Below are 27,999 nucleotides of genomic sequence, written 5' to 3' on the forward strand. Positions count from 1 at the left end.
CTCTCTTCCCAATACCACCTGGAGCACTTTTAGTCATTTTGTTCATATGCACAGGTTGGAAACCTCCCCACCCCTGTGATAAAAAATTATAGAAGAAAGTGAAATCATTCTAAATATCACCCAGTGAATATGCTGATGTCTCCTAATTCTCAAGACCCAGGTGGATAAATAGAATCCAGCTCAGAGGTGTCTTCAGACCAACAGCTGGATAATTATTGCTTCTCTAGTTACCTCATTTTATGCATGCTGTCACGAGACAGAATGAATGGTACCTGGGCAACTGTAAATCTGAATTACCATTTTCCTATTCAAGGTGAGAAAATTGCTAAGAACAGTGGGGAAAACTGTGGAGTCACAAGAGGCAGATCAACAAGGGATACAGGCTTTAAGGTAAAAGCCAGAGAGAAGGACTTTCTGCTGTCCTACAGGTGTGCACATCTTGAATCCCACAGTGTGAATCCACTAGAGGGCTGGATGGATGCTAAGACAAAGGAAACCACTGTGACAAGAGAAGTGTTTTCCTCTAGGCTACTAGAACAACTGCTCTTTATATGGTGATTATCCTGACTGGATGCTCTTCAGGAATCTGCCAGGGCAGCAAACACAGAGGTTCCATCCTGTATAATCTCTTCAGTGCTGAAGTCTGGCTGGTCTGCCTGGGTCAGGCTGCGTATGAATTCAGGACAGAATACTTCAGGCTTTGGAAATGCACCTTTTATAGGCAGTTTGCTTACAACAAAAGAACACCCAGAGGCTCAAACAACCTTTCAGAATACTCTGAAATATCCATTTAGAACTACCTACAGCATTGTCAATAAAAGGGAGGGTGAAAAATCCTCTCAGACCTGTTCTGATGCTCTGACAGCACTGGGGGTAAGGCACACAGCTAAGATGGCAGCCAGGAAAATTATGATACAGTGACCACTTCCCAATCATCTCAAATGCTCAAATTATTCCTAAGCCTGAGTCTCACAGGTTGTTTGGTGTTCCCATGACTACATGCAGAAAAGGTGAAAGCAAAAGTAGTTACATCACTCTGAAGAAAGAGCTACTATTGATTACTGAAGAAGAGCCTGTAACAATTTCGACAGTAATGAAAGACTCTCAGAAAATATACCCACCTGGTCTTTCTGACAATGTTAGGTAAGGCTTTTTCTCTGGTATGATTAGATTCTGAGAGTCTTGATGGACAAAAGATCCTAAGAATATCAGGATAACCTAAAGATGTTTCATCCAGAAAATGAGGGCATCTGAATAAATCAATACAGCTGTTATATTCATCTCAGCCTTTTACTTTGCCAGGTTTCAACAGAATCCTTGCAGTTGCTAGTTACAAACTAGCATAATAACTGACACTTCATGTCTGGAGAAATCTTTTGGACCAAGTCCTTCTTCCTGATAAAGCTTCTTTGTGCTGCTCTGAAGGCACAAAGGAGCCTTTAAGATGCTTTTATCAGTTATATTCAGATTCAGCTGTCACAGGGAAATCTCCATACAGTAGGGAGCTGATCTTGCTGAGTTTGCACTCTTCCCACCACAGCTCTGATTTTGCAGCCATACAGAGAGGCAGAGGCATGGCTGAGGCATTGCTGTGCCCTAGTAACTCCCTACTGTGGAGCTGTGTCTTGTCTGTTTTTCCAGGCACAGCTTTGAGTTCACATGAACCACTTTGCAGACCTCTTTGGGAACCCACTGACATGACCTCCAAAAGTTCATTTGACTCCAAAGTCAATTTGGCATGTTTACAATGGTAGTCTTGATAATAGGGGAGCCTGGAGACCTCAATATATTTTTAATAATCTCAGAAAGAGAGCAAGAAGGCCCTAAGATTACTGAGACACAGTTGTGTTATGCCATACTAATATTCCTTGTCAAGTGTGAAGTAGCTCTATAAGTTGACTTAGGAATGGAAAGGAATGGAATGAAAAGGAAAAGGAAAAGGAAAAGGAAAAGGAAAAGGAAAAGGAAAAGGAAAAGGAAAAGGAAAAGGAAAAGGAAAAGGAAAAGGAAAAGGAAAAGGAAAGATGTTACATAGCAAATGCAGAAAGGCATATATAACTTACTATTGGAAGAGCTGGGAAAAGTTTCACCTTGAATGCTTGTCATCTGGAAAACCATCACTTTTTAGGAAATTAAAGTAGAAAATCATAGCTTGGGCAGGGGATTCTTTTCCCCTAAACAAATGGGCTATCACATTAGACATTATTGCCTAGGAGCAGTTGAAATAAACCCTGAGGAACCCCTATCTCATGTATGGGATGCAACAAATGAATGTGTATTCCCATGATACAGGTCCTCTTGGGCATTGCTTCAGCAATAAAAAAGAATGTAAATTTAATGATTTTATTATTCTGTTAATAAGCACCTTCAATCCAGAGTGAAGAATGAGGAAGCTGCAAGTCAAGAAACTGCCTCAGTGCCAGAAATGTAGAAACTGGCTCCTGCTAAGTGTTGCTCAGATCCACAATAGGTATTGATTAGAAAAAAATCATAACCACCTTCTGCAGAAACTGTGGAGAAGCCATGTGAAGCACACAAACCACGACATTTAAGAGTAAGCATTCAACATAGAAGCAGTGCCAAATTGCACCTGAAACAGCAGGGTTAATAAGGATGTACTGAACCATTCTAAATTTCAAATGTTCAGCTGAATGACTGTTAATTGCGATAAGCAAATTCACACAAGGAACAATGGTTTGCTGTCCTCTTTCTCTCCCCCTCTCTCAGGTTTACTTCCAGAATTAAAAATAACCTGTTGATGCCACCTCTGGGAAGACAGGACTGGGACTGATCCCCCTCTACAAACACATAATGGCCATTTTGTTTAGGAGATCTCAGAGCAATAACTTTTCTGCATCCCCACTCATCAAGAGTCACCAAACCCTTTTTGGTCAAAGGTAATAAAATTAAGAGCTGCAGTAAAAAAAAGGTTAAACCTCTCAAGCACAATATCAGAGAAGCCTATAACCAGTACCCCTGCAACAAGATATTTACCAAATAGATCTCCTAGAAGATTCTGAGAAGGTGGCAAGAGGAACACAAGACAGTTCTTTGCCAGGCTCACCTGAGGGAAAGGTTTTGTGGTGACACAAATCTGGCAATCACAGTATGCCTGTGAGCAAGATCCACCACAAACCACCTGATGACTTAATGTCACCAGCCCTTTCTACATCCTGTTTCTGACTAATTTCCAGTGCCTCAGAGGCAGTTGAAAAAAACCTCACAAGCCCAATGTAGATGGGGCAGGGGACCATAAGTAGGCCTGGAACTCAGGAATGATTGCAGCACAATGTCAAAGGTCAGCAGCTCAGCTGCCTTCAGACCCCCTTTGGACACAACAAAGCATCATGCCCTGATTTAAAACCATGTAGGTGTTTGTTCCTGAAGTACTGTTTGTTTGCTCTTGGAATGGTTTAGAAAGCTTTTCAATCTAAGTACACTCCTGACCAATTTATGACCATGGATCACTGTTTTAACATTAATTTGAATGATACTCTTTCCTTGATATTCACTGCCTGAATCACACTATTTTGGCCTCATTTGGCTAGTTGAGGAAGCTAAGTTTGCTTGCCTGCAGCTCCCATTCAAGAATAGATACTCTGCTCGTTGTCACCCCAGTATTCCTCTTCTGCACCTGTGGCAACCTGAGTCAATCTTTTCTGACCCTAAGTCACCAGAACTGGATGCAATTTTCCAAGCAAGGTTCCTCAGCTCTACTGTGTAAAGCCTTATTAATACTTCCCTCTCTCTACTAAAAATACCATGCTTTGTGCATCATAGACTCAAGTGAGTCTTTTCCATAGCCATTCTGCTGGCAGCTCACAGTCATTTTCTCATGGAGGAACTCACCCCCATAGTAAGGTCAGAGCAGCAGACCCAAGGCGACCAACATCACCACCCTCCTTCTTTCACTATCCTGTTTTAGGCACAGGTTATTGCTTCTAGTCTTTTTAACCTTGAACAAATCCTTGCTTTGGCAATTGTTATTTGCTGCTTCTCCCAATATCTCTAAGTAAAAATTATTGTTGGGTTCATCCATCATGTCAACCTCAGGAATTTTCCCCATTCCTCTAAGTTTGCTGTTCTGCAATTCCAAGTCTTAGTCAAATATCTGCATTTGTCCCTCTTGCAGTTTAACTTCAGCTGGATTAGTTTGTGATCACTCAGTTCATGATCAGTTTCAACACTCTGGCCTTCTACAAGGTCCTTGCTGCTTATTAATACCAGTCCTAAAATAGCATTCTCTCTCATGGACTATTTGCCTGAGAAATCGAGTTTCTACAACACTCCAGAACATTTAAGCCCTACCAGTTCCCAGTGGTACCTTCCAGTCTGTAGCTGAGAAATTAGTTTCCCATAATCACATGCCATTTGCTCTTCTATGCCTTCCAAATAGTTTTTGGAGATAAGTATCCCTGTCCAAGTTTGTAAGGGATTATCACTCTTCTCTCAGTGGATTTTTTCTATTCTTTCCTCTCAGGTGATTTTCCAATGTAATGCACTATTATTTTACTTCTTCAAACAATTTACTAAAATACAGAGCTACTCCATGATCTTTACTATAATTTCTGCTGGTTTAAGTAGCTACCCCTCCAACAACTATATTCGAAATAATACTGCCAAGCAGAAGTGTTCAGCATATCACAGCAGCTTTAAGCCCCAGAGAAAACATTGCTTATAACACAGAATTCCAAACCAATGAAAGACTAAACATTGGTGACATATCTTGCTGTAATAATTGTATTAGAAATCTCTAAAATTTTGGAGTCACAATATGGAAAAAGAAAAAAACCACCAAAGCAATTCAAATGCTAGGTATTTCATCAAATAATCACTTTATCCTTTCATCAACAGACATTTTTTTTAATGTGGAAAGGCTTCTGACATCTTTAAATGGTATTAGATTTTGTTTTCTCTCTTTGGGGAAGAATACATCAGCATAGCTGCTAGAGCTACAGGCACTGGAATCCTATTATGTTTTCTCCATTTTTTTTTTTAGGGCAAAACGAGAGGACACATATACAACAGCAAAAAGAGTGGCAAAGGAGGAAATTGCAGGTTTGTCTCTGATAGAAACTTATTTGTAGCCCTGCTTCTGGAGCAATCCTGGCTTGGTGCACAATCCTTTCTGCTGGTCCAGAGCCAAGCAGTCTTGAACAAGTGATGAGAACATGTAAGACATCCGTCTGAGACTGTCTTTCTGATGGCAGGTTCACGGCATCGTTTCAAAAGCCGCAGTTGTCTTGACAGCTAAGCCAGCCTTTGACTGGGGACAGCAGCAAAGGCGGGAGAGAGGGGGAAAGAGAGAAAGCAGAGAAGTGGGTTGAGGAGAAAAACAGCGCACAGGAGGGAATTAGCAGTGCGGCCAGGCTTCGTGATTTAGCGGCTGGTGAGGACAGTGTCGGAGCTGGAGATGTTTAGGTTTGCAGGGCAGCGTGGCGTGGGCGGCACCGAGAGCCGGGGGAGATGAAGAGCGAGGAGGGTCAGGATGGATTTCGGGACGCGCGGAGATGCTGCAAGCGGCAACTATGACGCAAAGCTTGTCCGTTCAGGATCACGCATCCAACTGTTCCTCCCTAGTGATCCCTCGATAAACAACGTCCAAAAAGGACGGTGACCTCATCCCACTGAAATTAGCCAAACACCACACATTTCTCCGTGTTCAGCTCTGCACATTCCTTAGAGCTGCGGCTCTCCCGCCTGCCAGCCCCATCGCTGCACCCAGGGCTTCGAAGGCCCCTGTGCGGCAACTCCTCCAGCCCACCACGGACCAAGGGTCCGGCTAAGCCCCCATCCCCAGCTCCGGCTGGGCATTCCCGGCTCCGGCTGAGCCCCCGCGCCGCTTCTGCGCCAGAGCCGCCTCTCCCCCTCCCTCCCTCCCTCCCTCCCTCCCTGCCCGCAGCCCGGTGAGGCGGCGGGAACACGACAAACCACGACAGCCAACGATGCCCCGTGTAAAAGCGTGACCGCCGGTACTGGCGGAACACACGCCCCGGTCGGGACACGCTGCGGAGCTAGGGGAGCACGACGCAGGCATTTATTTCACCTGGCCGCCGGGAGCGACAGGTTCTATGGGCTGCCAGCGCCGCCCCTTTCCCCGGTCGCCTGCGGAGGGGACGCGGGTGCTTCTCGCAGCCCCGGGGAGCCGGGCAGGGAACAGCCCGCACCCCCTGCCCGCCGCCGGGACTCGGGGCTGGCACCTACGGCCGGCGGCTGCCGGGGCGCCCCGACCGGCCTGTCCCGCGGGCGAGCGGCTCTGGCTCGCTGCTCTTTCCTGATCTCTTCCAGACCCTTCTCCCGCTCCCAACTGCTGTTTTCGCTCCCTCCCATTCTTCCCAGTAGCACTTTTTGTTTAATAAACGCTGTTGTGTTCGAGGCGCCTCTTTGAGCGGGGCTGCTGCACCTCCCTCGGGATAGGCAGGGGAAGCGAGCGGCTTTCCCGGAGCCCCGCGTCCCGGCGCCATCTCCCGCGCCCTTCCTTCCCCCAGTGCCCAGCAGCAGTGCCCGCCCTCCGGCCGAGCCCCCACGGCTCCGCCGGCACCACGCCGGCCCGGAGCGGGACGCGCCGTCCCCCGCAGCCCAGCCCGCGCCTCCTCCCCCGGCCGCGGGGCCCCTTTGCCCGAGTCGTGCCCGCGGGAGGGGGGTGACAGCAGCATCAGGTGCAGCCGGGGCCAGCGGCCAGGGCAAGCCCGGCCCCCGGCTGCCGCCTGCGCGCTGAGCGGCTGTGCCGGGCCCGCCCTCGGTAATTGGGAGGAGCCGGGAGAGCAGCGGGCTTCGCCGGGGATTTCCAGCCCGAGCGGGCGGGAGAGGAAGTGCGGGGCGGGGGGAGACGGCGCACAGCGGTCGGGACTTTCCGCCGGGCTGGCGGTCGTCTTCGCCCGGCTCCAGCTGCCGCCCGCCGCCCCGCTCCCCGCACACGCTCGCAGGTAGGGCGGCCGCGGGGCTCGGCTCGGCTCGGCTGGGCGGCGGAGAAGGAGGAGGAGGGAGGGCGGGAGCTTCGCTGCCGCCGTGGCGGCGGCTCCCGCGCGGGGCTCCGGCACCGGCCGCGCTCGCCTGCCCGCGCTCGGGCGCTCCGGGCAGGGAAACGGGGCCGGGCGGGCGGCGGGAGCCGGGGGCGCTCCGGCGGGGGCACTGAGCGCTGACCGAGGCATCTGCTGCCAGGCAGGGGCCGAGCGCGCTGCACCCGCAGCCCGTGCCGGGACCTCGGCGGCGGCCGGTGCCCGGGGACAGATCAGCCTGCGGCGGAGCGGCGCGGACTCTCCTGCCCGGACGCACTCGCACTCCAGGGCTTTGCAGGTGCCCCTTTTCGCTTACTTATTCCTGCCTCCCCCTTCCCTCCCCTGCTCCTGTCGCTCTCTGCCCCGCTCCCCGCGGTGCGTGTGCCTGTGCGGGGAGCGGAGGGAGGCGAGGCCGGAGCGGAGCCGGGAGCCGCGGCGGCGCTTGCGGCGTTTGATGTGTCGTTTGAATGCAGAAGGCTCGCTCGCTCCTGGCTCCCTCCATATGCAGTGCTGGGGGCGGGCCGACGGCCTTTAAAGGGGCATTGCCGGCAGCGCCGCGCCTGGCGCGGAGCGCGGTCCCGGCTGCGCGTCCCCCCGGCTGCCGCTGCGGCGGAGCCCCCGCCGCTCCCCGGCCATGGGGCTGCGCCCGGACCCGCCGGAGCTGCCCCTCGTCGGCACGCAAGGAGTTGTATTTTCGCAAAGTCCGCCTGCCTGCACCGGCGCTGCGCTATCCCCGGCTGCCTGCCGTGAGCGGAAAGAAAAGTGTTTTGTTTTCACGCCATTCATTTCATGCGCTGATTCGCGACGCCGCGTTTTAGCGCGTTGAATGAACCGCCGTGTTGTAGGTCCGAAAAAATCATGAATGTTTAAAAGTTTATACTGAGTCATTCCTCTGCAGATTAACCTATGACTGACTCATAATCTGAGAACTGCAGTGGCTTGTAAAATAGGAAGGTAAGGCATTTATGTATTGATTTATTTGTGTCTTTTTGAGTGCCTGAGATCTGAATTACCTGTAGAAAAACAGGAGAAATAGTATTAATGTTAGGAGGCATAATCTCATGTTCTGCCGATCAGAGCAGCTTGTGTGTGACGTGACAGACTGTATGTGCTCCTCCGCGTGGATCTTTACCACGCATTAGGGCATCTTTCATCTTTTGCTGTTTCTGTTGTAGTAAAACGTGGGAAGTTCCAGTGATACAATTTGAAATATGCTGTCTCTGGGTCTGTGACTGCTCTAGCTCGTTGAGATCTGAGCCTTATATACTTTATATTGTATTTTACGTGTTTTCTATTTCTTGAGTAGAACGGTGTGTTTTTCCTTGCAGATTTGTCCTATAGGATGCACGTAGCATTATTGAGCACTAATCTGGACTTGCATTCATAGACTGGAAAGGAGTTTAGTGCATGATGCAAAGGTGTACTAGCAGTGTCTAGCTTAGGCAAATGAAATAGTATAATTTGAAGTAGGTAGTAAAAATCTACATTTAAAATGGCTATTGGCTTGCCTAGAAGCCTAGATTAAAAGGTTGCACCGATGGTTGTTCAGACCTAGAGAGACCATACCATATACTGCGTGTTGTCCTTTCAAATGAGCCATTGGCTCATACCACATATGGATTGAGATCTAAATGCTATTTGTGGTGATTAGGGAGAGGGCTGTTCATTTAAGGTGAGACATACTTGAACATTTGGACGGAATCAGTTTTTTATGGCTGCACTGGGAAACCCCTTGTCATAGAGCTTGGTAACGGAAACATTGATGTATCATGAGCTTGGGCATTGCAAGCAGGCAGCACTAGGGGGTTTTAAAAGTTGGGTTGTTCCAGCACAAGAATGGTAGGTGTTTTACTGAAATATGACTTGGTGAGTTGTTTCTAATAATAGCTGGACCTAGAGTATAGAATCATAAAGTGCATTCAGTATCAGCGCAAATTAATTCTAATCCAAAGGGGGTGCTAAATGACTCAGTCTTTAGGCTTTCCTGAAGTCCTCCTGTAATTAAGTTTGATGATACCAATTTTGAGAAACCATTCTTGCATGGATTCAGAGAATTCGAGCATCGTGTAAGCATATTTACTGTTGATGCATCAGCATCAGTGACCAAAGATTATTTATGAAGTCTTACTAGTCCATGTTAACACGGTTTATCTTTTAAATGATCTTGGGATCATGTTGTATTTTAGGTCTTTTCATTGTTCTTGTCCATAATGAACACTTAAGGAGAGAAGAGGAATGGCTTCTTGGTACTGAAGTCCAGCTGTTCTATAGTAGATATGGCAATGCTGAAAATACAAAAAGCCAAAAAACCTTGATTTTTTACTGGTAAGCAGCTGATCATAGTTCTTCTTCAGATGAAAAGGCAGTTTAAAAATAAGAATGACTTAAATCTACTCTAATACCCTAAACCGGCCTTGTATGAATAGGTATTGTAAAAATACAACATTCTGATCTCATCTTAGATGATGTAGTTACTGGATTTTATTAGAGTTTCTTTATAATGATTGTATTTCTTAGTTGAAGGTACTGCATCTTATGATGTGTGAAGATTGCTCATTAGACATTGGTTTCTGGTATCTGTATACTGGTGCACAGTTCCTTTAAAGAACTACCAAGGATTGAGTTTGTGTGTGTTTGTTTGTTTTTTTAAGCTGTGGATACTTTCTGAATAGAATGCTTATATTTGAAACCTCCTTGAATTTTTGGTGTTTGGCTGATGAGCGCCTGAAGTGGTGGGAGAAATTGGAGATTTCAAAACGAAATATGGGGAAAAGAAGCCGAGGGAGGGAGAGTTGTGTGGTTTTGTGCAGCAGAATAAAGGTGTGATTATAGCACAAGAGGGAGTGCTGTACTTGCACCAGGTTTTATCTTAAACTTTTTAACCTGTGGTGGTGAAGTGGTGCTGTAGAAACTACAGTATTAAAGAGCTGGCAGAGAGAATATAACTGGTTTCCCAGCTCTGCCTGCTGGAATCCCATGCCCTCATAAATGGATAATTTAAATGAGTATATTTAGTTTTGACAAATCACAAACTTTTAATTTTTTTTTCGGTCTTTTTTCTTATGGCAGGAGGAGGGACTAGAGAATTGGGAGAAAAAGGGAGTCACCTTATAATGAGCTATTGTTAGGTGCCCACAATGTAGGAAGATGTGTTCTCTCTCTCTTTTTGTAATGGGAAAGAAGAGAAAAGGAATTAAATGCAAAAAAGCTCTCAGGATATCTAAAGGAAGTAAGGAAAGTACCCACTGGAAACACCTTAGAACTTAAGGAGAAAATGAAGCAAAAGGTGATTTGGTATTGAGAATTCCATATGTGTGTGAGAGAGGGAGAGGTGTTTACGTAGTCTTTGAGGAGGTGTTTGTTTTCTTCATGTAGATCTTCTCTTCTGGAGCCCTCACGGAAAAATATCGTTGCCACTGTGACTTCAAATTGCTACTGACTGTTGGCTTTGTAACTAGGTTAACAGGACGAGTGTCTCTAAAATTATATACAACAACTGTAGGTCACTAATCCTCTCCACCCCCCAAAAAATGTTAAGCCTTTGATTTCCATGCTGTTGTTCTTCCCTGCTGTTTTTGCTCTGCATGTATAACATGTGATTTCAGTAGAATTTCAAGTTCTGCTGTTCATCTAGTCAAGGCAGCAAAGTCTCAACATGTTTGTGTGTGCAGAAGTTCAATATTGTGTGTGTGTGTGTGATGGATTCCATCCCCTGCTCACTTCTCCTGAAATTTGGGGTGTTGTGTACTTGGACATCAAGATTTGAATTTTTGCTGGTTGCAGGCATTAGAACCTCAGTAGGCATAGCAGGAATGCCTTAAGTTGGAATATTTCATAGTTCTGCTATTATTTTATATAGTTTCATAAAATGTTAATTTGTAAAATAGTTTTCTTTGATGTGTAGAGGAAACATTCTGTAGATTATTTGCCATGATTGCTACTAATTCTGTAGTAATTTAAATATTCTGAAGTGAATCTTTTCATGCACAAATAGTAAACACTTCTCACAAATATTTGTGAAAGAAGTCATGAATCTTTCATTTTACGTGTTTTATTGATGACTGTATGGTAGCTCATAATTAGAAAAATTTAACATTTGGAGTAATACTGGACTTCTGTCTCATGTTTTGGTTTCTGCATTAATGTGAAAAACATTTTTTTGTAGACAAGTACGTACATGGAAGACAGGCTCATAATGCCACGAATCTTTACAGCTTTCTTAAGTGTCTAGGAAAACAAGTGATTTGGATTTCATCTGTCTTGAAAAGTGTGTTGCAGATGCTAGTGTAAGATAAGTGCCTTCCTGGCTGCCACTTTGTTCTTGCAAGCTTTGACATCTATCAAGAAAGAGAAGATGCTCCACTGCAGGTGCCAGTGTAAAACCAGGCGACCTGGAGGCTGGGCTTTGGTTTTCTGGCATTCCTGTAGATGTGTGTACTGAGGCCTTCCAGTCAGGGCCAAACCAACAAGGGGCTTTGATGTCGAAGTGCTGAGTGATGTGACATCATGTCCTAGTCCCAGGGGCAGAAGGGGGATTCCAGTCCAAGTTTCCTACTTCCCTGGGGAGCATTCTCATCATCAAACCACAGGCCAGTTGAGAGTAGTGTCACTTCCTTCTCTTGAAGGTTTTTGCCATGCCAGGAAAAATCAAAACTCAGTGTGCCTAAGAAACAGAGTGAGAGGAAGCATGATGTCTCAGTCAAGTGGTTAGGACTTTTGTTAGGATTATCAGGATGAGTAAAGACTTAGAGTCTGCTGATGCTTCATCCACTGTTTTGTTTATTGTTTTCTCATGTATGTGAACTTGATGTTCTTCCTGAGGTTATTAACCTTGTCAGGATGTTTTCTTAAGTGTGGAATATGTGCTGGGAAAGAAAAGAGAAACCTGGGTGTTGTGCAGGTTTAGGTGGTAGTTATTTTCAGAACTGGGGTTCTGAAAATAACTTTGATGCAGCTAGTCGCTTGTTTTGTGTTTAGCTTCTTGCTCCATATACAGACCATTTTCCCAGTCTGTAATAACATGGGAATAGCGGTACTTTCCTATGATCTGAGGACATAAAAATGATGAGGTGCTGAGACCCAGCAGGGCAGTGCAAGCGTCATCTGTTGATAAAGTGAGTGAACTGCAAGTGCTGAGTGGAGGCATCCAGTCCTGGCTCTCTGCAGAGCTGTGCCATCCTGCACCGTCAGCATCGTGGCACAGGAAACAGCTCTTGCTGTGCTCTTCCATTGATGCCCACAGCAAACATGCAGTGCTCTATGAGGCTGAGTGTACAGGACAGAATTTTTTCAGTGCTAGTTGTTCCCATGCTTGTACTTATTCCTGGCTTTCTCCTTTGAATGTTCTAGAAAAGTAACTGTTTTCTTACTTATTTTATGGAGCCAACCTGCATGGTATTTGTGCCACTTTGTAGCAGCAAAGCTCAGCTCATAAACCAAATTTTAGCGATGTGAATGGATTTTGTTTTGTAACCTCATCTCTGTACATGCGAGAGAGAGATAATTAGAGCAATTATTAGAGGTTTTTATAATGAAGATCTTGTGTGCTGCACCAGATTGACTGTGCCCACTCTGTGTCTTTACCACAGAGAGGAACCTTGTGAGAGTGGGTTGCTTGGTGTGTTGAGGCTTGTAAATTAATGACTCGCAGATGTAAGTCTTGATTTTTGCACAGGAAGTATAACTTCATAATTTTCATTTAACTTGTTCTTGTTTTAATCTCCTTCAAACCATCCCAAGTGACTCCTCTTCCTGCATTTAAGCTCTTCAGTTTCCAATGGATTGCTCTTGTCCATGCTGTGCTTCTCTTCCATCATGTTTTTCCAAAGAGTATAAAGGCTCTTAATTTCTCCAGCTGGTCCTTCTGATTCTTAGAAGTGACTTATTTTGACCTGCTTTCAATCAGATTTCTCGCAATTTTGGAGTTGCTAGTGGATGACTTTTCTTCCAAGGTGGTTTTGTCCTTGCACTTGGGCAAAGTAACTGCAGTCTCCCCTTTACTTCCATTTACATAATTCTTTTTTTTCTTGAAATACCTGTTTCCAGGATTGTACCTATGTTCACACTGTGGCAAGTAATTTCTGTTTCACTTTTCTTTGACCTCTCTGTAGCTACCTGCTTCTGTGATTCCCTCTCTGCCCCACCTCCCACTCCAGGTGAATGAACATACTGTTCTCTTCCAGGTCACCAGAGATACACTGCAGTGTACCCTGCTGTTGTCTGAAGTACCTGTGTCTATGATTGTACACTGGTTTTTATTCCTTCCTTTGCACTGTCTTCTGTTCATCTCAAGGATGTTATGCTTGGGAATGTTTTTATCATTCCAGCTGTTGTGGTTGAACTTGGTTAGGATGCCAGTTCCATATTCAGTAGATGAAGGTAAAAGTCCTTGTGGTTGTAAAATGCCATGTTCTCAAAATGTTACCATTTGGTAGTTTGAGTAGGAGGAGGTTGGATACCTAAATAAAGACTACCTAAATGAAGACTGCTGAGTTGCATGTGTGCCTCTCTAGCAGTTTTGGAACCCTTTGATGCAGTAGTATTTTCATTGCATTCTCCAATTTAGTATTTTGGTGGGGAGCAGGGAATAAAGGATTTGTGCTAACTTCATTTGAAATTAATGGCATGCAGTATCCCTTGAAGTCAGTAGTCTCCTGTTCTCTGTCAGGAGTTGAATCATATTTCTATCTACAGAACCTGAGCATGCTGTAGTTCAGATTAGCAAATACATCTCACTACTCACCCATGGTGTCAATATGTGATGGAAATGCCAATGAATCCTCTGCTGTAGTTCAGCTAGTAGATATTGCTGTTGTGTTGCTCATACTGTTTGGCAGGTGGTTTCTGTAGCAGTTTGGTTTTGAGCATGGACAGAAGAATTCTCTTGCAATGTCTAGGAAGATAAAACAAGTTTATTATTATTTGAGTATTGGATTTCATCAGATATTTTTCACTAGTTGGCACCACAAATTTCCCCTATTCCTCTTTCCTTCTTGCAAATTCCTGAGAACTGCACTTTCATTTTGAAAAGGATTATTTAGACATGCAACTTTCAGTATTTTAGCCAGTAACATCTTGAGGGAGTTTTGGGGAATTTACTGTTTTGGTAGTTTGTGTGGTTTGGTTGATGTTTAGTGGTTTTTTTTGTTGTTGTTGTGTCGGGGTTTTTTTGTTTGGTTGGTTTTATGTGTGCCTTTGTTTTCTAGAGACAGATTTAAGACAAGCAAATAAATATCTACCCACTGCATTCTGTGTATTTTTGCAGAGGAGACACTCTCAAAATAAATGAGGAAGAAGCTTGGAATTATCTTCTTTGTGTAAATAAAGCTTTTAGTACATGTAGCCAAAGTATGATGCTGTAATTTTGCAGAATTAATGAGTAAGATTTTGGTGGTGTTTTTGTTTTGTTGTTTTTGTTTTTGTTTTTTTTTAATATGAACTCTCAGTATATTAGTTGACTCTTTTGAGATGAGCTTGGGCAGAGGGACTCTGAAAGTCCTCTGAGCCATACATAAAAATGCACTTATTCCAGAACAAGTGTCCCTGTGCTGAGTTAATTGGAAAAGTTCAATGTAGTTGAACCCTTACTTACAGTGTTGTGATTTATATAATGAACATGGAGGACAAAAGGCAGTGAAGAAAAACTCATTTCTTTTGCGTCCAGTTATACATGAGTTCAGTCACGTCTGTTGGCAAGAGATAAATGATGGATGTTTACAGCAGGCATCATGCTGCACACTTTATTGATGCTTACAATAAATTTCCCATAGGGTGTTTTGTAGCAGGATTGCAGCCTGAAGATGTCTGGGAATGCATAACTTCATAACATCATCTTAGGTTGGGGTTGGTCAGTGTTCTGTACACTTCAGAGGTAGTGACATTTCTGTTTTCCTTTCTGAGGGCAAGTTGAAACATGCCTAAGGTAGCTGGAACTGCTGCACGGTTACTGTTGTTTGGGGTTTTTATAAGTTTCTAACTAAAATCTTCCTAAAATCTTATCTCCTGGTTAAACAAAGCTCTTGTGTACTGAAGAAATTTCTGTATGAATGTAATGTGGGTGCATGCAGAAAAAAGGACCATGATTGTCTATGGAGAAATGGTTTGGCTTCTCTTTAGCTAATCAGATTTTATAGGGTAATAATTAGGGCATGTGCTAAAGTACCAGTTGTTAACATCTCCAAACTCAAATATTTGTCATGTTTAAGAAGGGGGAAAATTGGTGAGCTCTCCATTAGGTGGTGCTGCTGGGATTGAAATATTTATATACCCAATAGAATCTGGCTTCTGCCTAGAACTATTTCCGTGTCTGTATTTTTCTTTTTAAGGTCTTCTCTTTATTAAAATACACTTTTCAAAGGCAGGAATACTTGCTAAGGTGTAGGGTTTTTTCAGTTTGAAGTGATTAGATAAAATACTAAAAAGACAGGCTGTCATCTTGGGAAGGAGGTATGGAAGGAATCAATCATATGCTTTTTGTGTGGGTGATTTAGATTTTAGCAGCTGCCTCTGTTGTAGCTCTCATCTGTGCAAGTGTTGACTCCATTATATTCATACCCTGCTGCCATGTAGATGGAGATACTGTAGCATTAAAGAACTGCAGTCTCAAGAAATATTTGATTTAAAAATCCCAAAATTAATTAGACTATTACAGCAAAAATGCTCTGGTGAATCTTTTGAGTTCCTATGATCTCTTTTACCCTGTCTACTAGCATTTCATTTTAAAGAGCTGTGTTGTAACTTCAACACATCATGATGGTATTTCTTTGCCTAAGCCCTGACTGACTACTGACTTTAGAAAAACCTAAGGGAACAAAGATGGTGCCTGCACACAGAGGCACTGAGTACCATCTTAAATGCTATAGGTTGTCCCCTGTGGTGTGAAGTTGATGCTCAGAAAGTATGAGATAGGGCTAAACTCTTTATCTGCCAGTTCTACACAGGACTTGGCATCTGGAATTGTACTAAGCCCCTGTGATTAGACCCTTGACTCTCTCTGCAGTAGTTAGAGCTGAGATACGAACTAAATTAAAAGTGAATTTGTTCAGTACTCCTTGCTGGTAGGATTGCTTCAAAGATAACAGAATGAGGTTGCTGAGGTCTCTGAATTCTCCCACACCACAGGGCTGTAAGTAGGAAAAAACCCCAAACTTAATTTTTAGAAATGGTGTTGGCCAAGAGCAGTCAAGTTAGTCACAATAGGTTCTTTTTTCATTACAGGCAGAGGTATTTTTAGTGTGATTTACAGAATCAAGGTAACTATAACCAGCTAGCAAAAAAAGTTTAGTAGCATTAAAAAGCACTGAGCAAGAAATGCAAGAGATGCATTTTTTCATGAGAAACTGAGACTAATCCTATTTTCTTTCTCTTGAAGAAGATGTAGCATAGCAAAAATCCACTTCTTAGATGTTAGAAAGTTTAAATAATTTCAGATCTAGCAGCTGGAAGCCTAGCTTAACAGTCTTGACCTGAGTTTAACAGCTGTTGAAGTGGTGTGAGAGAGCCAGTGGGTGTCACATGCTCTCTTTCTGTTTTCAAAGAGAAATAGAGAGGTTTGCAAAAATCTTGGTTGGCTTTCTAACCTTGGCCAGGATTAAAATGTGTGATTGTCAGATGCTGTTAGTTCCTCAAAAGGTAACAGTAACTAATATAACAGGTTCAAGTTATAGGCATGGGGATGATTCTTCTTGATCTTAATCATTTATTTTGGAATAACTCAGTGTGATAAGTGGAAAAATGGACAAACTGTTGTGTGAGAGAACTTGGCCATTTGTGTTTTATCAGTTTGCTAATAATAACTTAGAGCTGGCTAATAAGGACCCTTAAAGGGGCAATTAGAAGATAGCAGCTGTGATATCCAGCCATGCAATGTCGTATCAAATGTGAACTTGTCATTCCTTGGTTATGTGATTGGCTTGGTGAGTGAGGCCACAGCTGAAGGTGGAAACCAATCAGGAAGGAAGAAAATTGTGCTTGGTCACCTTGAATAGAATGCCTTGGTTCTGACATTGTCCAGGGTGGTGTGTGGAGAGAAGGCTGATAGTATTCTGCACTTGGTAGATACATAAAAATTAACAAAACCCGCCCTTGCTTCCTCCCTTCTGCCTTGAGTTTGAAGTGGTTAGGAGACTGACTCTGTTTACAGGCTGAGATTTGACAATTAACAGGATTTGTCACTGCATTTTGCTGTGCTTAGACTCCAGATTGAGGAATAATTGTTGCTCCTACAGCCAAAATGGCATCCAACAGCATATCCTATGTCATGTTGATCAGAGAGGATGTAGTCAGGGCAGGGAAGAAGTGACAACATATTGTAGTGTACTGAGGTTGTGTCTTGTTTATTTTTAGGTGAAGGAAGGTAGTGAGGGGAGGCCTAGGGGGAGTGATGAGAGGAGGGTTGTGATACACCCACCAAAAATGAGTGGGATGGTATATTTCTGCTTAAAACCCCCCCAAAAAATTAGTAAATAAATGATCAAACAGGAGATTTTGCATAAATGAAGGATTTTATTTGCACAGGTATCTTTTGAGAAATGACTATATGTCCCATGTGCCTGGGCAAGAATTTATTGATGTACAGGAAAGCTCTTGATAATAAATATGGATGGCTGTCCTGAGTTGTTAAATGAAATGCTAGAGCCTGATGTTAAGACTAGATGCAATGTGTCAGGCTTGATGTTGTTACTGACACCAAAATGAAATCATGTATCTTCATCACTCAGAGTCGGCCCAGAGCTGCAGAGTACTGCAAGTCACTTTCTACCTTTAAACCTAATTTAAATCACTGCTGAACATGAGTTCTGTGTTATATGGTGTTGTGAAGTGAACTGTAAAAACCATGATTTTGTCATATTTTAGGTTTGGGGTTGGTTTTGTCTTGATTTGGTTTTTTTCACTACTGCAAGCATAGCAAATTTCAAGGAAGAGGTGGGAAGGCCAAGTACAGATGTACCAATATCTTAATGTTGAAGTCAGTTACCAGGGCTCAAGCATCAGAGCCTATTGCCAAGTGTTACATACATTAAATAAGATAGAAACAATAGCATTTAATGAGTGTTTTAATAACATTTCTGTATGGCCTTATTCCCTGTTAGAGCTCCCTAAGCCCATATGATGCATTCCTTTAACTGATGTCTCTCTGTTCTTCTGGTCTCTACTAATTTTCCTGTAAATAGAAATATTTTTAAGAAAGCTTTAATATTTGGATACAAGTGAATTTTGAGGTGATGTTTCCCTACAGCTACCCTACTTATCCAGATGTTCTCTGCAAGAGTAAAGAGGCTAGTTTACTATGGCTGTAAATTAATACAGAAGAGTTCAGCTTCCATTGTTCTAAGATGATGAAGGCTATTAATCTGTTTTCACTAACTAGGGTAAGAATGACTTGGGGTCATTCTTCCTGCAGATACCCACTGTGGTCAATCACTCCTCTTTGACACTATCACAGCTTTGCTGTGACTGTGGCAGAACTAGTTAGACAATCCAAACTAACTTTGGAAGAGCAGGCAGTGTGAGAATTGAAATGAGGCTGGTGAATTTTCAGCATTATGTTAACTGATAGAACTGATCTACTGCTGATACTGAATGAAGGAGAAATGCATGGGGGTTAGAGATGTTGGAGTGTTCCACGTGTTAAACCAGGACCACTGCCTGCAGTGTGCCCAGATGTAATTGCTTCTGGTGGCTGTCTAAACACAGAAAGGCTTCAGGGCTGTTTCCAGTGTGTACTCAGACTTGGGGGTAGTTGGACTGGAGGTGTGCAGTCTGAGGAGCCAATATGCCATACAGGGCACTTTGTCTGCAGGCAGAGCACTGTAGAAAAGACACAATTCTCCATTACAGAATTAGGAGTCTTTCAGGTGTGGAGTGGTGTTCTGCCTGCTTTCATCATCTCCTTTTTCTCATAGGAGGCCTAGAGCAGGAGCTGGTCTATAACACATCTGTTTGTTGCTGCTGCAAGGATTTGTTTTTCTAATTCATCCTTTATTTCTGCTCTAGGTTTTTTATTAGTATTTTATTTCTTGTGTGATTGTTTTGTTTGGAGATTTTTTTACTAATTTGCACTGGGAATTTTTTGTTTCAGATTACTGTACTGAGATTCTTCCCTGTACCATGTGGAGCTACAGCATTAGAAAAGAATTACTGAAGCTTCTCTGCCTTTACATTCCTATCTGAATCCAGGCAATGGGTTTTATGGTGTTACCTTAGCTTATAAGAGTAGCTCCAAGGGTTCTGAGCTCTATAGGGTCATCTTGCAAAGTAGCAGATTAAGCTTGCTCCAGCATGATTTCCAGATGTTTAACATTGTAGGAAGAGCTGTGCTTGCTCTTGAGATTTAAGTGGAAGACCTGAGGCAGACCCACAAAGCCAGTATTTTTCTGGCTGTAGTTTTTTAGTGAGGCAAATCAGGAGTGCAGCCTGCCAGTTCATGGAGGGTGAGGGCTTACATCCATGTGTGGATAAAGATGGTGAAGTCCATGTAAGTACAGCACTGTCAAGACTGGCCAGAAGAGTCTGGTTGCAGGTGAGGAGCAGTGTTCACTATCCCAGGAAACAGCTGTGCTGTTCTTTGCTCTCCATATGAACTGATGGACACGTGGGGAACTGTGCTGAGGGCCCAAGAGAATGCTTTGGTAATTACCACATATTGCTTTTTACTTGAGCAGTGCAGCAGCATTGCTGGTCTTGGTCTGCATGTGCAGGCATAGATTTTAGGCCTTCAGATGAATGAGTGCATCAGCAGATGAAAGAAAAGAGCATGCTTTCTGTTTTCTGTTCTGCATGTGCTTTTTTGTCTTTCTCCATAATTACAGGTTGGGTCTGTTGGGCAGTGGAGGCAGCCCCCATCACTAGGTTTCAATTTAAAAAGAAGCATATAGTTACTTGAGTCAGAAGACCTTTCTCATTCATTCTTCTGTCCATCAACTGGCTTTTGCTGGCAAATACATAGGTAAATTGTTTATGAGAAGAGAAATGAGATGGGATGTCTTGAAGTACTGTGGGGGATGAGAATGTTTCAGTAGAACAGAATACATTAGAAAGGATTTGCATCACCAAAAGCAGATAAAAAAATAAGAACTATAGAAACAGTTGCTCATATATTGCATTATGGAGTGCCAGCACTAAGGGTTGGCTGAATATGAACTTGATTTTCTGAATCTGAGCTTCTGATCATGTGTCCCTCTGAATGCTTTGTGGCCTGCTAGGAAAGTTGTTTTGCACTGTCATGGTAATAGAATTATACTACTACAGTACTGAAACAAATGTGATCTCTGTGCTTTTGAAATTTAACACGTAGGCTTTAGTTTATGAGTAGCTTTGTAATTTAAAGTCTCTTTTAGAGCTCTGCTCCTGATACTTGTGCATGTATGATGCATGACATTAATTAAAAAAATATTCATTCAATTTCCAACTTCCAAAAAGTTGTGTGATGAAAATGCTTACTATTAAGTATCATTCAAAATATTTTAAAAGCAGCAACTAAAATATAATTTGCATTTTTAAATTGGTAATTTTTAGCAGATTAAGAGGAATAATGTAACCTGTGCAATGTTTTGAATTTACTCTTCGGTTTTTAAAGATAATCCTTAAACTGTTGTCAGGCCTTTGAAGACTGGGGAAGGATTCCTTCATTCAAGCTACTTTAGTTTGAGTAAACTGGATTTTATACTGTAGTGGTGTTGCAGCATGTTTTCTTTGTTAAAAGAAGGAAGGAACTCCTTTCAGTTCTTCATTGACTAATGATTCTTGGCTCTCTTATTAGCTTTTACAAGTGAAAATGGAAGAACTAAGATAGTATCATGCTTTCTTGTAAATACCTTCTGACTGGCTCAGTAATTTTCTACAAGAGTAGAACTGGTTCCTTAAGCTACTTCAGTTCTTAGTGTCACAGCTCAGAAATGGCAACAAGGTGCTAACCAAGATTTTATGCTGGCTGATATATTTTAATGCCATTTGGTGGTAGTCTAAAAGCTACCTCTGTTTCCAGTGTTCACATTTCCATCCTTTAATATCAGAGTGTCTTTCCTGTGCTGAGAAGGTTGAAGTGCAGTAGAGCTGTGTTGTGAAATGGAGTGTCATCTCAGACAGTTTCTTTTCTTGGTTTTGGTTTAGGTTAAGAGAAGTATCTTTACATCTGCAGTTTCTGGAAATTTAAGAACACTGTGAACCTCTGGCCAATAAAAATTTTCCCATTATGTAAAACATTCTTGTAGATATTGACTCACTGATGGCTTCCTCCATGAAGTAAACAGACTTTTGCAATGAATTTTCTAGTGAGCTAGTAGGTTTCAGTGCAGCTTTTTGATTTGCTGTAGTTTGTTATGGTTTAGTGCAGCCTTTACCTACTATTTTTCTTTTTTTTCGCCTTCAGGCTTGTGAGAATTGTTTCTCTGTATTAATAGGAGATGCTTGAAACCGACTTGACTTGTTTGTTTCCCAGCAGGAAAGCCCAAGTGCTTAGGCTTTAACTGAATCAAGACCAGCTCTCAGCAGTGGGAAACAATATATTAATCTATCGGAGCACAGACTGCGGGCTTGTGTGTCACTGGGGTTTGTGGTGGGCATTTTTTTCATGTAAACAGGTAGGTAGGAACGATTCTTCTGCTGTGTATGTTTTTAATATGTCTGTTGAGAAACCTCGTGATAGTTGTGCGAGTTGGGGTTTTTTTTGGTGGGATTTTTGGGTTGGTTTTTTGTTGGTTTTTTTTAGTATTAGTATCATTGCATGACACCGTAAAGTACCTCATTCTCCTTTGCATTTTCGCATCTTTAAGTTGATGATATTTATTTTACAAATCATCTTCAGTGCCTGGGTTTGGTTTGGTTATGAATGAAGGTGATACCTCAAAAGTCAGAACAAGTTTCATTCTCATTTCTGTAAATAAACCCTCATGTAGCATTGTTCTGTCTCGTTGTGTGCTTTGCACACAATCAGAATGGACTTTTTTGGCAAGTTCTGCATTCTGCCTGATGGACTTAAGTTGCATGATAGTATATGGAGGCTGGGTTTTTTTGTTTCATCAGTTGTACTTGCAAGGAAGGTAAGCAAATTATTATCTCTATTTCACAAAAAAAATCTTCCCCTCAGATGTTTGATTTCAAATAGATTAAAAATATGGTTAGAACTCATAGGTGGTAACCAGCTTCCTCAGTCAGCCACAGCCTAATTTGGAAAACTGCATTTAACGTTACTTGCAAGAGGAGAAAATGTCCTGAATCCTTTAGAACAGTACCTTAAATATGTTTGGGGTTGTGCTTTCCTTCCTTGTTCCACTCTACTTTTTCTGGAGTTAAAAAACAAATTATGCTTCTAAAAAAAAAGTTAGTCCTGTTTGCCTTCAGTTTAAGCTTTAAATTAGGAATGGATAAAAGAAGTGAAACGTGCTCCTTTCAACCTCTTGAAGTGAACATAGGAAATTCTTCAGTCCTTCAGGTGAGTGCTGGGGGTTGTGGCTTTGCAGAGGAGCAGCAGGTGATGCTCTGGGACTACTCTGGGGCTTTTTCCTCGGAACAGGTACAGCTTTTTATAAAGCTGGAAGGTAGAGAGGCTCTTTCAAAGTTCTCTGTGGAAAGGGATAAAAAGTAAGCTTTTTGCTACACTATTGCTAGACCGTATGTTAAGCTCTGTGACAAAGAGCTTCTTGTTGGTAGTAAATTATGTGAATTAATGATGGTGTTTATATACAGAAGTTCATGTTCTTGTCACAATAAGTTCTGATTGTAGGTTCACATAACAGTATGAGAAGTCCTTTTTAGGTTGTGATCTAGAAGTAGCATCTGAAGGATGCAGGAAAAGGAAGTAGTCTGCTGGAATGGTTGAACACTCTTTTGGCCTTTTCTCTTTCTCTTTTACTCTCCCACACAGGACCATGAACAGTTTATGAAGCAGACTTGCTATCTTTCTGTAAGATTTTTTTTTTTTTTCCCTTGGCCACGTCTTCTAAGTTGGTGCTAGTTGTTTGGTGGCGTTTTCCTAAGAAATCTTGTGTGCCTCTGTGCTGGTATGTGAATGCCTGCCAGAAAGCAACTAGGCTACTCATGGCTGTCTTGAAGTAATTTTCACTGTCCTGAAGCAAAACAGGTTAGGAAGTGTTAAGGTGCTAGTCTTAGACTAACTGCAGAAACCAAAAAAGTAATTAAAGATCTTATTTTCTTATTTATGTTTGGTTTTTAGGGGAAAGGGATATTTTTAGTCCTTCTTCCCAACTTTATCAAGATATAATTGTTTTTGTGTTCCTTATTTCTAGTTATTTTTTCACTTTTGACAGTTCCCAGCTTAAGACTGGAGCCCTATTATACAAGGTAATACATATGAAGAGATGGGAACTTGGTAGGTGCCCAGGTAAGATCAGAGAAGGGGGATCTGTTCCTCAACAAAGGAGAATAGAAGTATGCAGAAGTGCATTAAGTCACACAGAAAGTTTCTAATAGCTTTTCTGATTTCATTCTTCTGTTTCAAAGCCAACAGGCTTCTCTTTCCCCTTTTCATATTTATGATTATGTTTTTAAAATGTTATATGTCATGTGGTCTGCAAACCAAGGAAGGGATTTGAAGCTGAAGATGATGACCTTTAGTGGTAAATTCTTTTCAATAGATAAAAATTGAAAATAAAACAAATTAAAACTTTGTTTGGGAGCCTAAACTGGGTATATATTATCTCCTATGGGAATGTCAGTGTTAACTAAGCCATGTTAGAAGAAAAATTTTAAAGTTGCTGTTTCAGTGCATGGGAACTCAGGAGCCCCTGCAAAGAGTAAGCAAAGGACTTGTGCACAGCTTTGAGAAGTTAATCTCCCATCTGTTGGTCAGGGAGTGGGTAGTAATTGTTTTCATTGTATCTGAGTCTATACCTATGTTGCCCATTATATTGGCCTTTTAAGGGAAAGGAAAACCTTCAAAGATGCCCCTAAAACCAGCCAGCCTTAGCACTGCTTTGATCCAAGCCCCCAAAGGATGCATCTCCCTCCAAACTCTCCCATTTCCTTTGTGCTCATGCCCATATAACACGCTCTCATTGCTGCTACTGCCCCTCTCCTGGGGGCTGCACAGGAGGTGGGGAGGTGCCAGAGGGCTCTGGAGGGTTCTGAGCTTTCCATGTCATGGCCAGCAGGTGCTCAGCCCTGCCTAATGTTCCAGTGAGGCTGAACCAGAGGAGACTGGGCAGGATGCTCCCCCAAGGAGGACCTGGGTCTCCAGGAATAATAGGTTGCTGATGGTAGGCAGCTGGGATGAGCTAAAAGATCTGGCCTTGAGCCTGGCTCTGCAGGATGCAGAAGGAAGGAGGGGTGGAAAGCAGTGATGAGCCTATTGTTTCCAATGAGCCAACAACTGGCTGATTGACACCAGGGGCTCCTTGGGCTCCCTTTGCTCTTAAACACAGCTGTGGAGAGTGGAGGGGGATGGAGGTAACTCAGATTAGAGATTAGATTTCCAGTGTCCAGAGAGGCAGTGGGCATAAATTAAGAATAAAAAAGATAAAATTCCCTCTGAATACAAGAAAAGCTTTTGGCTGGGGTTGTGCTCAAACACTGCAACAGGCTGCCCAGTGTGGTGGTAGAGTCACTGTCTGCAAATCCTCAAAACCCGATGGGTGGCTGTGCTGGGTAGCTCTGCCTGATCCTGCCTGGGCACAGGGGGCTGGCCTGGATGGTCTCCAGATGTCCCTTCCAACCCACTGCTTCTGTGAAAGCTTCTTTAATATTTGGATGCATTCTTTTGCTGCTGTTGTGGAACACTTGGGGAATAATTACAAATGCCCCTGCTGGGCACTTGTCTCACAAAAACTGCTGTTGTGTAATCATGGCAGTTTTAATTGTATAGGGAAAGCATCCAAGTGCTAAGTAGTTAATTGACTAAACTCCCCAATTTAACAACCAAAGCAAAAAAATCCACCAGTGTCTCCCCCTTCCCTGAACTGAGAAAACACCAAAACATCCTAAACCTTACAAGACGTTTTGATTTTAATCCCTTAAAATAGTACGGTTATGAGAATTAAAGGTAGCTTTATTATAACAAAATTGTTTATTTTCCCCTCATTCACTCCAGTTTTTCCACAAAGTGCTATCCTCAAATTATTCTGTGAAAAATGAAATAAAAAGCAGGCAGGAACATGAGGAAGAGCAGCAGAGAAAATGCTAAGCAATCCCAACCAAACTCTGCAGTTTATGCCTTCCAGCCCACGACTAGGAAGTCATGAGATGATCTGAAAGAACTTTGCTGTAGCTGTGTTTCTTTGCTGGGCTCTTTCAGCCCTCCCCTGATTGCATTTTGCACAGCCCTCAGAAAGACTGCAGTGCAGTAGTTGGCAAGGAGGGAATTACTAGGAGGGAAAATCAAGCTGTGGTGGCTCCTCTTGCAGTGTGGTGTTGCTGAGATCTGCATTTTGGAGGAGGTAATGAACGGCTGCTGTTGGGTTTCCAATTCAGAAGTCTGGGAGCTTGCAATAAAAAAAAGGATGTGGATAAGTTTCCATTAAATGTCCCTAGAGTGTGCATGGCATGCTGGACAGCCACTAAGCTTATTGATGCAGTGGTTTGGGTTTTCTTCTTGTTACAAATCACCTGCAGTTTCTGCCTAATACTTTGTTTTTAATCCTCTGTGCTCAGACAGTGGAGAATAAGGTAAGGTACTTTTTGTTGACTAACATATAAAGGATAATGAAAGTAATTTCTATATGTTGTAGCATGCAACAATAACTGTGCTTGTTGGAAAGTAAAAGTTTTGATTGCCTTTTTTATTGCTTGTAATTCATTGAAATTCTTTGTAATAATTTCCCTGAATTATCTAGTGTATTCAAGTTGAGAAACAGTTATGTGTACTTCATTAGTATTAAAAGATTCTTTTTTAGTCAGTTTTCACTTTGGTTTTCCAATATAATACAGAATTATTTTCAAGATCAATTATTTTCAATTGTTCTGAGAATGTTCCTTTTTTATGTTAATCTTAGGACCTAAATCCCCAGTCCTTTCTATGTTTTACCAATCTCTTTGGATTTTTTTTTTTATGCCAGATTTTTAAGGGTGTAGCACTGTCATAATGCTGCTGTTCAGCTGTGGAGTGCACTTGTTTAGTAAGAATGAAACTTTGGAGGCACCTTAATTCTCTGTGGTTTGGAAGGGGTTGGTTGTGTCTTGGGAGGGAAAGGAGAGGCTGAAAGTGCAAAACTCCCTGCACTAAATTTGGATTTATAACTAAGAATACGAAGGAGTAGTGGCCCAGGGTCATTGGTATGATTGGTGTCTGAAGTCAATATCGGAGCTAAGAGTTTTAGAACTTCAGTTTTTTGCTGAGTTAATATGTAAATATTTAGTACAGAAATTTGTGCTACTTTCATGACACCTGTAGGTATAATGGGCTGACTTGTAATTTATATACTGTTTTGGTGGGGAAAGCGTGAAGTTGCAGATCTCCTTTTTCTTTGAGTAAGCATTTATTCTTGGAGTTTTCTGTAAATCTCAGTGCTGGGCTATTTTTCCAGGTACTGTGTTTCTAGAATGAGCCAGATTGAGCTTTCATTGGCCCGCGTGTGTTTTGCCAGAACCTGTAACCACTCATTAGCACATTACTTACTAGGATTGTGGTCCAAAGTAGCATTGCTGCTGCTTTGTTAGCAGCAGTAGCCTTTCCTTTCCGCTTCCCGAGGACCAAAGGTGAATTGTAGCACATGACCAAGATCAAAAAAAAAAATCAGAAAGCCACAAAACCCCAGTTTTATAGCCGTGGAAGTTTGTGGCGTTCCTCCTTTGTGGCTATCTTGGTCTCATGTTACAAAGTCCCGCACTTCAGCTGTGGCAGGGGAGCGAAAGCCCGGCGCGTGTAGGGCCAGGTAAGCATTTCTGTGACACTGTGACCTTCCGTAGCCAGCTGTGTGACTGCCGAGGCCGAGCTGTGTGACTGCCGAGGCCGAGCTGTGTGACTGTGACTGCTGAGGCCGATCCCGTCCCCAGCTGTGTGCAGGATGGCAGCGGGGAGCGCGCTGCCTGGCCGGGCCCTCGCTGCCGGCCTGCCCCGGCCCGCCCGCCAACGTCGCTGCCCTGGCACCGCGGAGTAACCACAGTGCCCTCCTGGACTCGGGGCTAGGTGGGTGCAGAGTTCACTGACAGGAGTTGAGCTGCTGAAATTCCTGTAAATTCCTGTGAAATTATGTGATTTGGCTCTGTATTGTACCTGGCCAGGTGAGGTTGCTGCTGTGCGCTCACAAAATTTGGCCTTGACGTGTAAGGGTGAGAGAGGCCGTGGGGATGTCAGGCTTTGTGTGGTGGTGACCTGGGCATTGTGGTAGCATTTGTTGAACTTCGTGCATTCTTAAACATGACAGTATAGATATTGATGAAGATTTGTATTAATTATGCTCTTGGACCATTTTCTTCTTTTTCTCTGTGCTTGTAAAAATTCCAGGATCAAACAACCTTCCCCAAGCTAAGTTGCTTACTTGTAATGACCTCTTGGAATATTGTTGTGGGGTGTTCTGCTTTGCAGAACACTTAATTACTTTCCCAGAATTGAGTTGGTGTTTTCAAATGGAATTTATCAGACTTTCCAAGAAAATGCTTTGAAGGTTTTCTATGGTCTGTAATGACCCAGTGTATCTGAGTGAAGAAGGTTTTTTGTGTGTGTGAAAGCAAGAAAATATAGCTGTGGTTTTAACTGTGCATGCCCTCCTTTAATGCTATTTTGTTGAGTCATTTGTGAGCAATAGTGGAGGAGAAGAAAACAATAGTTTAAAAATCATGTTGATATGCTTTGTGTACTGTTCTTTGTTATTTATGTTATGTATAGGTTATTTTTATAGTTCATCATTAAGAATTAGTTTGATGGTCTAATGAAACTAAAGAAGTAACTTGATGGATTCTGAGAAGCCTGTTACAGTGTTTTTGAATGAAGGTAATGTAACTCAACCTCTTTCTTTCTTCAGGGCAAAGAAAGAAACCAGACAGACTGTAGCAAAGCTCCTTTTATTGGCAGGAGTAAAGAGAGCCCTATCAGAGCATTGAGAAAGCCTAT

The 27,999-nt window shown here is 42.8% G+C and overlaps 1 protein-coding gene across 1 annotated transcript; it reads left to right on the forward strand.

Annotated features, from left to right (window-relative positions):
* The first annotated feature begins 5,945 nt into the window (after window positions 1–5,945).
* LOC143694395 (uncharacterized) lies at window positions 5,946–27,944 on the forward strand. The gene is made up of 6 exons (XM_077180564.1): window positions 5,946–5,954; window positions 6,418–6,926; window positions 7,162–7,296; window positions 7,897–7,952; window positions 21,436–27,075; window positions 27,911–27,944. Exons 1-4 carry the CDS (start codon window positions 5,946–5,948, stop codon window positions 7,910–7,912), a joined length of 669 nt encoding a protein of 222 aa, XP_077036679.1. The 3' UTR covers window positions 7,913–7,952; window positions 21,436–27,075; window positions 27,911–27,944.
* The last annotated feature ends 55 nt before the right edge of the window (window positions 27,945–27,999 follow it).

The sequence above is a fragment of the Agelaius phoeniceus genome, chromosome 6 (genome assembly GCF_051311805.1).
Source record: "Agelaius phoeniceus isolate bAgePho1 chromosome 6, bAgePho1.hap1, whole genome shotgun sequence".
Taxonomy (NCBI): Eukaryota; Metazoa; Chordata; class Aves; order Passeriformes; family Icteridae; genus Agelaius; species Agelaius phoeniceus.